Below are 16,146 nucleotides of genomic sequence, written 5' to 3' on the forward strand. Positions count from 1 at the left end.
GTAAGACACTGTATTACAAGCTGGGAGATATAAGTTCTATTTGGTTCTGCAGGTTGGCCGCTGAGTCGAGAATCGAACTTTGAAACAGTGTCTGATAACAGGCTACGTGTAAAATGCCGTCTGGCGCGTTTGAATTCCCATGAATGAATCTGCGAAGCGTCCCCGTGAGAAGGTCAGAACTTTCTCGTGGGAGCGGAGCGGAGGTGTTCCACTGAAGTGACAGAAAACGCACAATCGCGCAATTGCCCTCTGAAACCCAGACAACAGGCTTTTAACGATGCGTGGTCGAGTGCGAAGATTCAATCCATCTGTCCGCGCTGTAACCTGCCCGGAAGCACAAACACCTAGCGCCGATCGGCCATCTGTCCGTGCATCGAGCACAGATAGGCTGCAACCCTGGACTTGATCAATTTGCGCGTAAATGTTCCTGCTAACCCTGGGAAATATTTCGCACAGTTCCGGCTATTGGCGTTACTATTACTGACTAATAATTACAAGCAGTTGAGAGAATAGTCTGCAAACCACGACTTTTTACGATTCAAGAGAGAAATGCAGTCATAAGTAGAATGTAGCCTAATTAAATTGGACGGGATTTGATGGGGAAAAAATGCAGACCTAATACTTATAATTATTCTAGTAAAGGCCACTGTTCGGCTCAGGAACCAGTACACATTTGGATAAAACGGTTAAAAGTGGGCAGGATGGCATTTAATGGCTTCCCGAAAATCTGCACAGCGGCCGCGCGGGTGTGAATCTCCAAGTCGCACCTCAGTGTGAAGTGTGCGTGACTACGTGCGCGTGAAGAGCGAGGAAAACGTGGATGCATTTGCTTACCTAATCATCCTAAACCCATTTACGCTCTTTTACTTTTTATAACTCTGGAAAACTATTTTCGTGGAATTGAAATTTCACCGATTACGCAAAAAACAAACAAACTATAAGTTAATGTTGTGGAGTTATTTAACGAGTGTCCAATTCGTTTGAATCCTTTAAGAATCTGACACTTTATGTTATTATGAATCTACACTGCTGCATTATCTGTTATTTTCCCGTGTGTTGTAGTTCACGCAAAGGTTCTTCTTTCTTTCTTTCTTTCTTTCTCAAAGGGTCACACAGAGCACAGCTTACTCAAATCATCTACTGTAGCTACACCTATATTACAGCTTGTAGCTACTTACGCACCATTAGCATTGAAATTGATAAACTAGAGGCTTTTCAAGGTGTGGGAGCCGGTGATGGACAAGAGAAGAATTTCCAATTTTTCACCCTTTTACAGCAAGTGGTTAAACCGTCGGTCCTATCCAAGTTTACGCATCTGCCTCCTACCACATTATTAACTTTTAGCCGGCAAATGGCGGCTGTTTGCCACGCGCTCCCGAGTGACACCCTGTAGCTCCTTGCCATTCTAGAACCCCAGGGTGCCGCTGGCACGAGGTGAGAAGCGTGGCGTGTCAATCCAGCGCAGTGATACAGGGAGAGGGGATTGGGGTGCGAAAATTAGTTTATTTTAGAGATTCCAAACGCAAAAGGACGGTCGCCAACAGCCTCCTCATAACTGTAAATCAATAAAACAGTAACTGAGGTTACACTGGAGGTCAGTCAGGTCAGGGAAAGAAACAGGTGAGGACTGCCTGGTTGTATATTTCTGTGAAATATATCTATGATTATATTTCCCAAACAGGTCCATATATGATTTATACATTGCAGTATATTCATTATCCATAAGGGTAGACTCATACCTACACACACGTTCATGCACACATGCACACACACACACACACACATACTGCACACACACAGACACACACACACATATGCACACATGCATACTGCACACACACGTACACACACACAGACACACACGTATGCACACACGCATACTGCACACATACGTACACACACACAGACACACACGCATGCACACATGCATACTGCACTCACACGTGCACGTAGTCTGGGCTCTCCCAAAATGACAGCGCAGGCCCACAACTAAGAGGGGCCATTTAAAAAATTGGGAGAACACTGAAAAAAGAGAAAAATATTGAAATACTGGTTTAATTGTTTAAAAGAGCAATAACAGATTAGCTTGTTGTTTGTCATACCTGCAGGGCGCCTTCTAGAGGTCACCCTCCAGACCTGCAGAGCGCCTCCTTGAGGTCACCCTCCAGACCTGCAGGGCGCCTCCTAGAGGTCACCCTCCAGACCTGCAGTCCTGCTGACAAAGGCCGGAATGAGCAAATGCACTAGTATCAATCTTACAACTGCTTTTAAAATATTTTCCATAACAGAATAGACATGAAATAACGTGTCTTTTTCAAAGCGAAATAAGAAATGAGACATAATTGGCACTTGCTTAAAGGTACTGGAACTGAGACCCAGATCACACAAGCGGTCGGTTTGGTGTCAGAAGGATGCTCATGTTGAAAAGCATCTGATGCATATGGTGAAATATGGTGGCGTAACTTAGTTATTATGGGCTGGATTTACATCTTGGCTCTGAGGCTCTTGGCAGAAAATGGACCTTCCGGCAAGGCACTGACCCAAAGCATACCTGCAACAGGCAACTCAGTCTCCAGGCTTGCCCCTGATTGAAAACGTCGTTTGAAATAAAAGATTTTTCTCGGAACATTTGTATTTCAATAAAATATTTTCTCAAGTTTTGCAGCATGCAGTATTGCGCGTTAACTGTACTTTTTATTTAATACAGACCTATTTGCTTATCTTTATCGGGGGTGTGAGTGATTTTGTGAGTAATGTGAAACATTTTAAGACATCCACATGTACGCATCTGTGAACGTACTGTGTGTGCACGTGCATTTCTCTTTTTTTAGTCATGTTGAGTGTATTTATATTGCTCTGTTCTAAGGGGATCTAGGGGGATTTATATTCTAAGCGGATCTAGTTTAATATTTCCGGTTTACCAACAAGGTTAAAACAATTGTATTAAACAGAACGTTTATAAACCAGGTTAAACCTGACGACCTTCTGCGCCCTGTAGCAATTGTGTCTGAATTTGCTGGAGAAGACGCTTCGGCAAGTGTGACTGTGGGAGCGCGCTTAAAACTGCCCGTGTCAACCTGGGAAAGAACACGATGGCGAATATACACACCTCACACGTTTTATAACCTGTTAGAACTGATATGCAGCGGGCCCGAATATCAAAGGCACCAAGCCGCTTTCCCACCTAAGCGCGCGCAGCCTTTGGCCCCGTCGTCGTGGGAACAGATCCAGTAAATGTATTAGACTTTAGACACGTTCATTTTCTTAACAGCAGAAGCCGTTTGTCCCCTTAAAATTAACAATATCACAGCGGGCGCTGGTGAAGAGCAGTATCACTGTGGTAGCACTCCGGAGTCACTGTCACGTGGCCAGGAATTACGGCTATTTTTGAGCAACAGTGTTTGATGTACTTTAGTTGACTCCCAACCCACAAAAAGGCACGTCAATTAATAATAATAATAATAATAATAATAAATAACTGATCATGTTGGGTAGCTTCCATTCTGCTCGCCGCTGTGGTTAAATGAGTTGATAGGCCGAACGTGGCAATGCCGACAAACTCTGCCACTATAGCCTACTTCCGAGTGTACAGACCCGCTGTATAGCTGTACCATAATTAGATGTTAGCACAGTTCTTTCCTCCCCTTTCTTAACTCCAAATGTGTCGTTGCGGCGTTCAGATTGCGCTGCGCATGCGCGCATCTTCCATTGCGAAGCGAGCCAGAAGGCATTTGCCATGTTCGTATGAATTACCCTGTGAATTGGTCAAGGAGAGAAAATCAACGGGTCGAGCCGCTCCCACGCTATTGGGCTCTGGGAATGCTTTTTTTTATAGCTCAGGTAACACAACTTGGAAACAAACGGAACAAAGAACGTGTTACTTGTCGTTTAAATGATGGGCACTCTCAAGGAACCGAAAACCACGAGTATTCCCACGGTCAAATCCCATCGCTCTGCTAATTGAATCATGTAAACTGTTTACCTGACCCAAGTCATAAAATAAAAACCCGTGCGCAAACTGTGACGTGTGTGTGTGTGTGTGTGTGTGTCAAATTATTAAACGACAAGAATTCAAATCTGACATCTACCCCTTGAAAGACAGGGGTAACAAACACACCAAAAACAGTGAACCCAGCAGCACAGCCAAAAACCGCGCCAATATCATCTGTAAAAACAACGGTTTGCTTAAAAAGACCCAAAAACTTCGAGTCGCTGGAAAATAGTTTTAAGTTGTGACCATTGACAGCTGATGAAACGAACACGAGCAAGATCGCCAAATTTAGAATCAACAGAGCGCTGGGTCGTTCGTCTGGCGTCAGGACACTGTGCGAACACGCGCCGACCCCCACCTCGCCAGTGTTAACACCCGGGGCCACGCTCGTGTTGGGACGCCTCCACGTGCCAACTCCAGCGGGGCGCCCTTTGCGCGCGCCCACAAGCCCACTTAACACCCGAGGTGTCACGAACAAGTGTTTAGCATTCTTTTCCACGTGCCTGCGGAAGTCATCGTGTCAGATGCCTGCCAGAAGACTTGTGCCTCCCGCCGTGGCGTCTCTCTTGATCTGTAAATGAAATTTAAAGTCCGCAACGAGCTTGCAGAAAGCATATGTCCTTAAAACATCAGACTTGATAAAAATAAGTAAACGATTCGGTATTAAATATCACAATTTATGTGTGTCTAGCTTTATTTTACTCCTCCCAGGTATCTATGTAACACTCCATCAGATTTTCTCCAACCAATTGAGGAAAATATTTTCCCCTTGAAGTTTGCATTCAATTACTTTGTTTGACTATTGTTCATCAATGTTCATGGTGAGATTTTGCAAATAAGTTTTATATTTTTAGGTTTTTCTATTTTTGTAAGAGTGGGCTACGAGAGTTACGTCTTGAGGTATGTCTCGTGACCTGCGTATAGCAGCCTGTATGCTAATCGGGGCGGGCGCGTGGGCGTGCCCAGCCACACGCTGGGCCGCGCTGCTTTAAAGGACGCGTCAGGGCGGACCATTTCAGACACACTTAACGAGAGTGATCAGAACAGACGCCAAGGATACAGTTTCGCGAACAGAACGACAGGCGACTGCTAACGGACCACACGGTACTCCCGGTTCTTCTGTTTTACCGACCAGGAACGGATTAGAAAAATGAAGTTGCTTGAAAGAAGTGAAACTGAAAATGTGAATCAGAAAAATACCAGAAAGGTAAGAACAATAATTACTGTTTGCGATGATTTAAAAAAATTCTTAGATATAGTTACAGTCGTAATTAGACGTACTCTATTCTTTCAACGCAGTTCTTTTTTACAAACCTGTGACATTGGATTTGCCGCTCATTTTAAAATAGCTTTGTTTGAACGTTAATGATATCTACTGTTTGTCTGAAAAATATCCTCAGCCTACTTTAAATGAAAGACCAACTATTACAATCGTTGCGGTTGTGGGTTCCGGTGGGATTGTAACGGCAAACGCGGTCTGATTAAGAACAGGTAACCTGTATCTGAACAACATCCTCACCTGTTGCTCTGTGTGTGCGCGTGCGCAGCTCCTCAAACCGCAGGTGGAGAAGCGTCGGAGAGAGAGAATGAACCGCAGTCTGGAGAGCCTGAGAGCGCTGCTGCTGCAGGGGTCCCAGCACCAGGTGAGCACCAGCGCCCCCTGTCTGCCAGTCAGTGCCAGTGTCTCTGTCAGCCCAAACTCAAAATACAGCTCTACCTGCCGACCAATATACACCTGCCAATATACACCTTCCAATTAGCACCTTTACCTGTCCACTGCACACTTTTAGCCTCTCTCTCCCTGTGTAAAGTGTGTGTAATAACCCCTCTCCCCCTCTGGTAGGCGCTGGCGAGTCGCAGAGTGGAGAAAGCAGAGGTGCTGGAGCACACGGTGCTCTTCCTGCAGAGCGCTGCCCACAGAGGGGCAGCTGAAGGCAGCCAGCAGCAGGACTTCCAGGACGGGTTCTCCACCTGCCTGCAGCGAGCAGCGCGCTTCCTGCGGGACAGCAGGGCGGGGCGGCGGGGGGAGGGGGCGCTGAGCGTCACCCTGTCCCGTCACCTGACGCACCCCGGCCCGCTCCCCAGAGTTCCCATCAGCCCCCACTCTGCCCACACGCAGCCCAAGGGGCAGAGCGCCCAGCTGGGGGGGCAGAACTGGCACTGCAGCCAGCAGCATGGAGCCGCCCTCAGGAACAGCCCCTCCCACCAGCTCAGAGCGGCCCTGGCACACAGACACCCCAACCTGCCCCAGCCCCCCCACAGAGAGGCTCTGTCACCCCCCACAAACAGCCAGTCACCATGGAGACCCTGGCCCTGAAACCAGCCTCAGGATGGACACTGCCTTCTGATTGGACTGAGACACTGAAGGAAAGATGCTGTAATTTGTAAATTCTGCTGTATATAGATAAATTATGAACTGCAGTTCCACTCTATTTAACACTTAAGCCAAATTCAGATCAAAACTGTCATAGCAGATGAGATGAAGGGTGAATTTTAAAAATACACGTTTTAGAATATTGCTGAGTAAAAATACAGCTCAAAGACAGAAATTCAATGACCATATAAATGCTTTTAAAAATTATTGAACCCACTCAAGCAACTCACATCTTGAATTTAGAGATTGCAGTAGCAGTTCATGCCAAACAAAATTCTCTCTGGAAATGTTCTAAAACCATCTCATCGGCTTTTGTGGTTTTAAAAGAAAATTAACTGGCAGAAAGATCACAGACTCCTGTACCATAATGTGCAATGATAAATCTACCCAGATATGCAACAAACTGCTAATGATTACTGTCATAGACCAAGTCTGCACAGTCTTCAAAGAAGACATTCCACACTGTATAATATTACCATGTTGTATTTCTAAAATGCATTCCAATGGACAGATTATTTATAATAAATGAGTACATACAATGAAATTCAAGCTATTAGTCATTTTATAAAAAATGTCTTGTAGTAATATGTATGCTCTCTTTACACTATTTATTTTAACTATTCAATTGTATCTATTTTGTAGAAAAAATAAAAATTCTTCCTCAATATCTGTTGTGTTTTGTGTGCACCGATATAAATTTATATTCAAATTTAAATTTTCTACAGCTCACATTTTAGAAGAATTTTGTTGTTACTCCCAAACTAAAATTCTGAAAGATTTTAGTTATAGTTTTATAATAATGTGCCTCTGTCGCCATACCGGTTTTACACACTTGTATGTAGCCTCGCGCAGTTTCCGTTATTAAAACACTGTCGACTGCTTTATTTGGATTCCTGTTCTCACGTGAGACCTGGCGCTGTATACTTCGTAGGAGAAGGTGTGAGGACGGCACGCGCCATGGCCCCCCACCACTTCCGCGGCTGGCACCTCTTTGATGTCGCAGTCTTAGCGATCAAAGGGGCAACCCGTCGAGGGGGGATACAAATTTAAATATCCTTGGTGAACGCTAGGTGCAAGTCAATGTCCATATTCCCATAAGCATACTCTAACAAACTGATCAGATCCGAACTCAGCCTCTGAATAAATCCAACTCTCCTACTTTTAAAGTCCACCAAGCATTATATGTCTACTACCAGACGTTCTGTACCGGTGAGCAAACTTTTCTCAGCGGCAAGCTTTAGGTTTGCTCAAGAAAATTCACTATGCACAAACAGGCACTGGGATATTACGCACAACACAAAGCAGGATTCCTTCATTTAGGCCTACTTCCACGACATTTAGCCCACGCAAGCTTTTATTGCATGAAGCTCTTCTGCCGATCAGCCTACATTATGTCTTATACAGCAACACTGCAATGGTAAAGTCATCAGTAAACAGTAGCAAACGTACATTTTTAAACCGTAAAATTGGATGACTTGGTAGGTGCAAGAGGTAAACAGAAAATGTACTAGCCTATCATTAAGAAGCGATTGGGTTAAAGAATATGGTTTTGAATTCAACGTAGAACAGCTAGTGAAAGCTCAACAAATGACACAGGTAACCATAAAATCTCAAGGTGAGAAACGAGCGTCCTCCAGCCCAATGCTGCGGCTCCCCTTTGATCAAGCCAGCAAGCCTGGACGCGGGGAAGGGCGCAATTAGGCTTTGACGCGGCCTCGGAGAACTGGCCCGCGTGGCGTCTCCCACGCTCGCACCCAGCCCAGATAGCAATAAACCGACAGCCTGCCCTTTGTTCGCTGGACGCGAAATACTTTAGACCATGGAAACACGTTAATGCTATAAGCCAGAAACCCTTTAATATTTTATGAAGAGCTTCCCCGAAAATAGTCAGTGATTAATGCACCGAAAGAAACGACAGAGTAACAGAATAAGTTTCAACTCCGGCTCGTTATGAACTGCTGAGTAAAGTAAAATGCTGAACTTTTTCGGTCAAACTTAATTTGGATCGAAGTAACGGCGTGCTTTAAAATACCATAACAAAAATGCATTGCGTACCATTTTAAAGTATGTTAATATATGCTTCAGCTTGTCACTACTCGGAGAAAATTGGCGTACATTTATAAAATAGCGTCACGTGTTCATATCATTGAAGGGAACCCATAAGCTGAAGACATTTCACCTCAAACCTTCTTCAGTCTGTTTTCCCACTACGTTCGACGCCTTTGATCCTCTTCTCTGTAACATCAAACAGGTGAGACCGCAGGAAGTTAAGAGAGGGCGAGGCACGTGCCTATTACGAACCCTTCCCTCTAATTTAGGGAACGCCTCCCACAGGGAAAGCGGGGTACCCTCAATTTTAAACTGGGGTGAAGAAGAAGCTACTGAAAGAAAAATAATCGCGTGGCATGTTTTATTCAATGATGAAAAATCTAAATTATGTTATTCCACGTGGACACAACAGATTATTGCATTATGTACAAAGACTTAAAAGTCCCCCTGTAGAAAATACATTTCAGGTGTGACCACGGGAAGCAAGGAGACGTGGCGCGCGTTCCTTTTATGGCTGTTTTTCTTGAATTCATGGACACGAGGTGACGACTGAAAACAGACAATAATAAATAGGGAATTCTAAACCGTAAAGGGATGCTTTTCAAGCACTGACTGAGAATAAATAACACAATTGCTGCATGTTCTTTTGAAACAGAAATATGTTTTATTTTTAACTATTTCAGCTTGTGAAGTGCGCCAAAACAAAGGACAAAAGTACTTGAAAGATTTTTCTTTGTTTTGCATACATATAAATACAAATGCAAGATGAGACACAAAACAAAAAAATACACATGAGTAGGACAAATGCAGAATATTTTAAGAATATTATTTTATATGTACAAAATATATTAGAAGAATTACAGCTTAAAACCTCTTAAAATGTATTTCTGTTAAAAAAATATTTTCTTTTTGAAATATTTACATGTAGTTACTGACATAAATCATTTAAAAAATCTTCAACTTCAACACAGCACCATGTATAGACCAGGGTCTGCATGGCAATAAGAGCTATAACTGGGCATTAGATGTCTATATACAGTAGAACTTATGAATGACAGTGTCCTTGCTCCAGTGTCCAATCGGAAGGCAGTGTCTATCTTGAGGCTGGTTTTAGGACCAGGGTCTCCATAGTGACTGGCTGTTTGTGGGGGGTGACAGAGCCTCTCTGTGGGGGGGCTGGGGCAGGTTGGGGTGTCTGTGTGCCAGGGCCGCTCTGAGCTGGTGGGAGGGGCTGTTCCTAAGGGCGGCTCCATGCTGCTGGCTGCAGTGCCAGTTCTTCCCCCCCAGCTGGGCGCTCTGCCCCTTGGGCTGCGTGTGGGCAGAGTGGGGGCTGATGGGAGCTCTGGGGAGCGGGCCGAGGTGCGTCAGGTGACGGGACAGGGTGACGCTCAGCGCCCCCTCCCTCCGCCGCCCCGCCCTGCTGTCCCGCAGGAAGCGCGTTGCTCGCTGCAGGCAGGTGGAGAACCCGTCCTGGAAGTCCTGCTGCTGGCTGCCTTCAGCTGCCCCTCTGTGGGCAGCGCTCTGCAGGAAGAGCACCGTGTGCTCTAGCACCTCTGCTTTCTCCACTCTGCGACTCGCCAGCGCCTACCAGAGGGGGAGAGGGGTTATTACACACACTTTACACAGGGAGAGAGAGGCTAAAAGTGTGCAGTGGACAGGTAAAGGTGCTAATTGGAAGGTGTATATTGGCAGGTGTATATTGGTCGGCAGGTAAAGCTGTATTTTGAGTTTGGGCTGACAGAGACACTGGCACTGACTGGCAGACAGGGGGCGCTGGTGCTCACCTGGTGCTGGGACCCCTGCAGCAGCAGCGCTCTCAGGCTCTCCAGACTGCGGTTCATTCTCTCCCTCCGACGCTTCTCCACCTGCGGTTTGAGGAGCTGCGCAAACAGACACAATACAGAATTAGGCTTGATGTTGCTGATTTACGCACGGGACACTCGCTATGCATTCAGAACTGCTCAACTGTTCGGATTCATCTCACACATCAAATGCACCTGTCGTTGAAAACAAGGCATTGCTTACAAGCTAAGTAAGCATTATCAATTAACAAGCATGGGACATAGAAAACAAAAAGGTCTTTCTCTAACAACTTCAGGATTATTAAAGTAACACTGGAAATCTGTGTGAACTAAGCAAAGTAATTTCTGCATTTCCAAATGTACACTTTAAATCTCTTGATTGTTTTTACCTTTCTTGTTGTTTTTAAATCCACCTTCAGGTTGGCTCCACTTGACTTAATTATCACCTCCATTGCTGCGTCTTTTGCCTGATCACCAAGAGGAACAGAGTTCGATATCCGATCGACTGCTATCCTGTCCGTCAATGTTAAGATCCTGTTAGTCTGTGTGGAGTTTGAGCAGTGTGTCGTTTTGTATCGTTTCCTTATAAGACATTATTCATAGTGACTCCACCCAGCTGGCCTGGCGCCCCGCCTTCAAGAAACAACACCGAATTCACTTCTAATAACGCCAATAAACGCATCCTATTGTGGCAATAAAACCAATCACACCCGGCTCTGGGAAACTAAGAACCGCCACGACGTGAGCCTCCTTGTGCAATTTTACGTTGAAATGTCACAAATTTTATTTTAGTTAAATTTCGAACTGGGATGGTATTAAAACGCGTTCGAATAAAAATATATTTTCGATAGAACATTCAAAATGGACGTTTGTCAGTCTTCCTTCGGAGAAGGTCCAGTCCTCGTAGCTCTGTCTGATTACTTGACGCCCTCTCTGCTGAATAAAACAGGTTCAGATAAAAATGGCCCCGCCATTAATTGCACACTTTGCCCCTTTGAGCAAACAAGTAGAATTAATTGAAAAGCAAATAAGATGTTCCTGTAAATGGGTCGCGTTGCAAATATAAGTTAGCAGTTGATGTTGTACAGGTGTGAACACTGAGCGCGTGTTGCTGTCACCCCCACCTGAGATAATCTGTTCCCATGGCGAGGCGCGCGTGCTTGGAACAGTGAGAACTGCGCCTGGTAAAGAATTCCTTTGAACTCGTTCTGTCACCGACTGCGAGTCAATTCTAGCGGGTAACAAAATGTTCAAACCCAGGTATTATAAATGAATTGCTTCTTTCCCACGAGCGACGGGAACAGAATTTCTCATCGGGTCCCACGCTCACACGCCGAGCAATGCAATGACATAGGCCAGCGTCTGATAACAGTTTAAAATGAGGATATTACAAACTTTCTCATTTTAATCTATTTCGTGCCTTCTTTTTTTGGACAAACTTTACAAACGTATTTACAAAATTTATAAGAATTGGATGCAACTGTACTTTCGAATGTTCATACGCTAACTGGAAGGTTTTTTGGAGTTGGAAGTGTTCACTCTGCCTGCGCAAAACGCACCTACAATATCCCTAATTTTGCTCTCCAAAATAAATTAACGATTGGATTGTGCAAACAGTCGAACTCATTTAAACCTATCATACATTTCAAGAACAGATTATAAAATGTACAGTATTAGTTGATTTCCCACTAAATTATTTGAACCGAAGAGGGATGAAATGCATTACACTTGTGAGAATGAAATCTACCTTGTGTGAATTGATCGAGCTCTGAATATGTTATTCTATAAACATCAGGAGGACAGTGTAGTATCTGGAATTCTTAACAGATATTTCATTTTGCCACACTTCCTCAGAAAATATTTTTTAATGAATTGCATATTCTTGAGCGTATTTGTCAAACTCTTCCTTTCGGTGAGAAAACACGGCTCGTATTTTGCAGGATTATAGTTCATTTGAAGTTGTATCAAGATTACTAAGATATTTATTAGCCGTAGCCATGCATGCTTTGGAAGGCTAGCGTGCTGTAATAAAGGCTAATGTGTCCTAAAATTAAAATAAAAAGCCAGTCGGACTAAAACCTCTCACTTCCATCGTTCTGACCATCTCGTTCCTGTGGCAGTCAAAGCCTTTGATCCTCCTGTCTGCAACATCAAATAGGTGCGACTGCTGGAAGTGGGGGCAACTGGCGCGTGCCCTTTCCGCACCTTTTGCTCTAATTTATGCGGCACGAGATCGCGATTGACAGCAGACAACAGGGATCCGCGAATCTCAAACTGAGGTGTCAATTGTGCTATTGAAATAGCAGGTGAGTAGAAAGACGAAACATTCTGCACGCCCTTTGAACTGCGTTTTTACAGGATGAATTTTCACTTATGGGAACAATGACAACAAACTGTGTTGAGCACGCCAGTTACTGAAGTAATATTTTGCATTCTTGTATCAAAATAAGGTAAAATGAGCAAAAAACATTTTGATAGTTCTTTTTTTATTTCAACCTCCAAATATATAGATATACAAGTTTTCATTCAGAAACGGAGTCATATGATAAATACTATTATTGCATATATACACAACGGATTATTTACAAAGACTTAAACATCTTTTAGAAAATAAAGTTCAAATACATAATTTCCTCTTTAAATATTCACAAGCAGTCTCTGATGTGAATTATACACAATCACGTGAGCTACTGTGTAATGATGCTTCAAACCAGCACCAGGGTACAGATCAGGGTCTGTTTGGCAATAAGAGCTATAATTGGCTGTTACATTACGATAAACAACAGAAATTATAAATGCTATACATTTCATAAACGTACAAATCTTCATAAAATATATAAATCTTTCCTTCAGTGTCCCAGCCAATCGGAAGGCAGTGTCTATCTTGAGGCTGGTATTAGGACCAGGGTCTCCATGGTGACTGGCTGTTTGTGGGGGCTGACAGAGCCTCTCTGTGGGGGGGCTGGGGCAGGTTGGGGTGTCTGTGTGCCAGGGCCGCTCTGAGCTGGTGGGAGGGGCTGTTCCTGAGGGCAGCTCCATGCTGCTGGCTGCAGTGCCAATTCTGCCCCCCCAGCTGGGCGCTCTGCCCCTTGGGCTGCATGTGGGCAGAGTGGGGGCTGATGGGAGCTCTGGGGAGCGGGCCGAGGTGCGTCAGGTGACGGGACAGGGTGACGCTCAGCGCCCCCTCCCCTTGCTGCCCCGCCCTGCTGTCCCGCAGGAAGCGCGCTGCTCGCTGCAGGCAGGTGGAGAACCCGTCCTGGAAGTCCTGCTGCTGGCTGCCTTCAGCTGCCCCTCTGTGGGCAGCGCTCTGCAGGAAGAGCACCGTGTGCTCTAGCACCTCTGCTTTCTCCACTCTGCGACTCGCCAGCGCCTACCAGAGGGGGAGAGGGGTTATTACACACACTTTACACAGGGAGAGAGAGGCTAAAAGTGTGCAGTGGACAGGTAAAGGTGCTAATTGGAAGGTGTATATTGGCAGGTGTATATTGGTCGGCAGGTAAAGCTGTATTTTGAGTTTGGGCTGACAGAGACACTGGCACTGACTGGCAGACAGGGGGCGCTGGTGCTCACCTGGTGCTGGGACCCCTGCAGCAGCAGCGCTCTCAGGCTCTCCAGACTGCGGTTCATTCTCTCCCTCCGACGCTTCTCCACCTGCGGTTTGAGGAGCTGCGCAAACAGACACAATACAGAATTAGGCTTGATGTTGCTGATTTACGCACGGAACACTCGCTATGCATTCAGAACTGATCAACTGTTCGGATTCATCTCACACATAAAATACACCTGTCGTTGAAAACAAACAAGGCATTGCTTACAAGCTAAGTCAAAAAGAATTGTCATTTGACAAACATGGGACATAGAAAACAAAAAGGTCTTTCTATAACAACTTCAGGATTATTAAAGAAACACTGGAAATCTGTGTGAACTAAGCAAAGTAATTTCTGCATTTCCAAATGTACACTTTAAATCTCTTGATTGTTTTTACCTTTCTTGTTGTTTTTAAGTCCACCTTCAGGTTGGCTCCACTTGACTTCATTATCACCTCCATTGCTGCGTCTTTTGCCTGATCACCAGGAGGAACAGAGTTCGGTATCCGATCGACTGCTATCCTGTCCGTCAATGTTAAGATCCTGTTACTCTGTGTGGAGTTTGAGCAGTGTGTCGTTTTTTATCGTTTCCTAATAAGACATTATTCTTAGTGGCTCCACCCAGCTGGCCTGGCGCCCCGCCTTCAAGAAACAACACCGAATTCACTTCTAATAACGCCAATAAACGCATCCTATTGTGGCAATAAAACCAATCACACCCGGCTCTGGGAAACTAAGAACCGCCACGACGTGAGCCTCCTTGTGCAATTTTACGGTGAAATGTCACAAATTTTATTTTAGTTAAATTTCGAACTGGGATGGTATTAAAACGCGTTCGAATAAAAATATATTTTCGATAGAACATTCAAAATGGACGTTTGTCAGTCTTCCTTCGGAGAAGGTCCAGTCCTCGTAGCTCTGTCTGATTACTTGACGCCCTCTCTGCTGAATAAAACAGGTTCAGATAAAAATGGCCCCGCCATTAATTGCACACTTTGCCCCTTTGAGCTAACTAGTAGAATTAATTGAAAAGCAAATAGGATGTTCCTGTAAATGGGCCGCGTTGCAAATACAAGTTAGCAGTTGATGTTGTGCAGGTGTGAACACTGAGCGCGTGTTGCTGTCACCCCCACCTGAGATAATCTGTTCCCATGGCGAGGCGCGCGTGCTTGGAACAGTGAGAACTGCGCCTGGTAAAGAATTCCTTTGAACTCGTTCTGTCACCGACTGCGAGTCAATTCTAGCGGGTAACAAAATGTTCAAACCCAGGTATTATAAATGAATTGCTTCTTTCCCACGAGCGACGGGAACAGAATTTCTCATCGGGTCCCACGCTCACACGCCGAGCAATGCAATGACATAGGCCAGCGTCTGATAACAGTTTAAAATGAGGATATTACAAACTTTCTCATTTTAATCTATTTCGTGCCTTCTTTTTTTGGACAAACTTTACAAACGTATTTACAAAATTTATAAGAACTGGATGCAACTGTACTTTCGAATGTTCATACGCTAACTGGAAGGTTTTTTGGAGTTGGAAGTGTTCACTCTGCCTGCGCAAAACGCACCTACAATATCCCTAATTTTGCTCTCCAAAATAAATTAACGATTGGATTGTGCAAACAGTCGAACTCATTTAAACCTATCATACATTTCAAGACCAGATTATAAAATGTACAGTATTAATTGATTTCCCACTAAATTATTTGAACCGAAGAGGGATGAAATGCATTGCACTTGTGAGAATGAAATCTACCTTGTGTGAATTGATTGAGCTCTGAATATGTTATTCTATAAACATCAGGAGGACAGTGTAGTATCTGGAATTCTTTACAGATATTTCATTTTGCCACACTTCCTCAGAAAATATTTTTTAATGAATTGCATATTCTTGAGCGTATTTGTCAAACTCTTCCTTTCGGTGAGAAAACACGGCTCGTATTTTGCAGGATTATAGCTCATTTGAAGTTGTATCAAGATTACTAAGATATTTATTAGCCGTAGCCATGCATGCTTTGGAAGGCTAGCGTGCTGTAATAAAGGCTAATGTGTCCTAAAATTAAAATAAAAAGCCAGTCGGATTAAAACCTCTCACTTCCATCGTTCTGACCATCACGTTCCCATGGCAGTCAAAGCCTTTGATCCTCCTGTCTGCAACATCAAATAGGTGCGACTGCTGGAAGTGGGGGCAACTGGCGCGTGCCCTTTCCGCACCTTTTGCTCTAATTTATGCGGCACGAGATCGCGATTTACAGCAGACAACAGGGATCCGCGAATCTCAAACTGAGGTGTCAATTGTGCTATTGAAATAGCAGGTGAGTAGAAAGACGAAACATTCTGCAC

General features: G+C 44.5%; 3 protein-coding genes across 3 annotated transcripts; 1 reads left to right on the top strand and 2 right to left on the bottom strand.

The window, feature by feature from the left end:
• The first annotated feature begins 5,026 nt into the window (after positions 1–5,026).
• Positions 5,027–6,893, top strand: her7 (hairy and enhancer of split related-7). Its single transcript, XM_035432896.1, has 3 exons — positions 5,027–5,198; positions 5,539–5,634; positions 5,835–6,893. The coding sequence occupies exons 1-3, from the start codon at positions 5,142–5,144 to the stop codon at positions 6,306–6,308; spliced, it is 627 nt and encodes a 208-aa protein (XP_035288787.1). The 5' UTR covers positions 5,027–5,141; the 3' UTR covers positions 6,309–6,893.
• A 2,203-nt stretch (positions 6,894–9,096) lies between these two features.
• On the bottom strand, positions 9,097–10,854 carry LOC118236751 (transcription factor HES-2-like). Its single transcript, XM_035435353.1, has 3 exons — positions 10,606–10,854; positions 10,199–10,294; positions 9,097–9,998 (listed from the first exon to the last, which is right to left on the bottom strand). Exons 1-3 carry the CDS (start codon positions 10,666–10,668, stop codon positions 9,525–9,527), a joined length of 633 nt encoding a protein of 210 aa, XP_035291244.1. The 5' UTR covers positions 10,669–10,854; the 3' UTR covers positions 9,097–9,524.
• A 2,200-nt stretch (positions 10,855–13,054) lies between these two features.
• Positions 13,055–14,787, bottom strand: LOC118236750 (transcription factor HES-2-like). The gene is made up of 3 exons (XM_035435352.1): positions 14,202–14,787; positions 13,787–13,882; positions 13,055–13,586 (listed from the first exon to the last, which is right to left on the bottom strand). The coding sequence occupies exons 1-3, from the start codon at positions 14,262–14,264 to the stop codon at positions 13,113–13,115; spliced, it is 633 nt and encodes a 210-aa protein (XP_035291243.1). The 5' UTR covers positions 14,265–14,787; the 3' UTR covers positions 13,055–13,112.
• Positions 14,788–16,146: the final 1,359 nt, after the last annotated feature.

The sequence above is a fragment of the Anguilla anguilla genome, chromosome 9, assembly GCF_013347855.1.
Source record: "Anguilla anguilla isolate fAngAng1 chromosome 9, fAngAng1.pri, whole genome shotgun sequence".
Classification (NCBI taxonomy): Eukaryota; Metazoa; Chordata; class Actinopteri; order Anguilliformes; family Anguillidae; genus Anguilla; species Anguilla anguilla.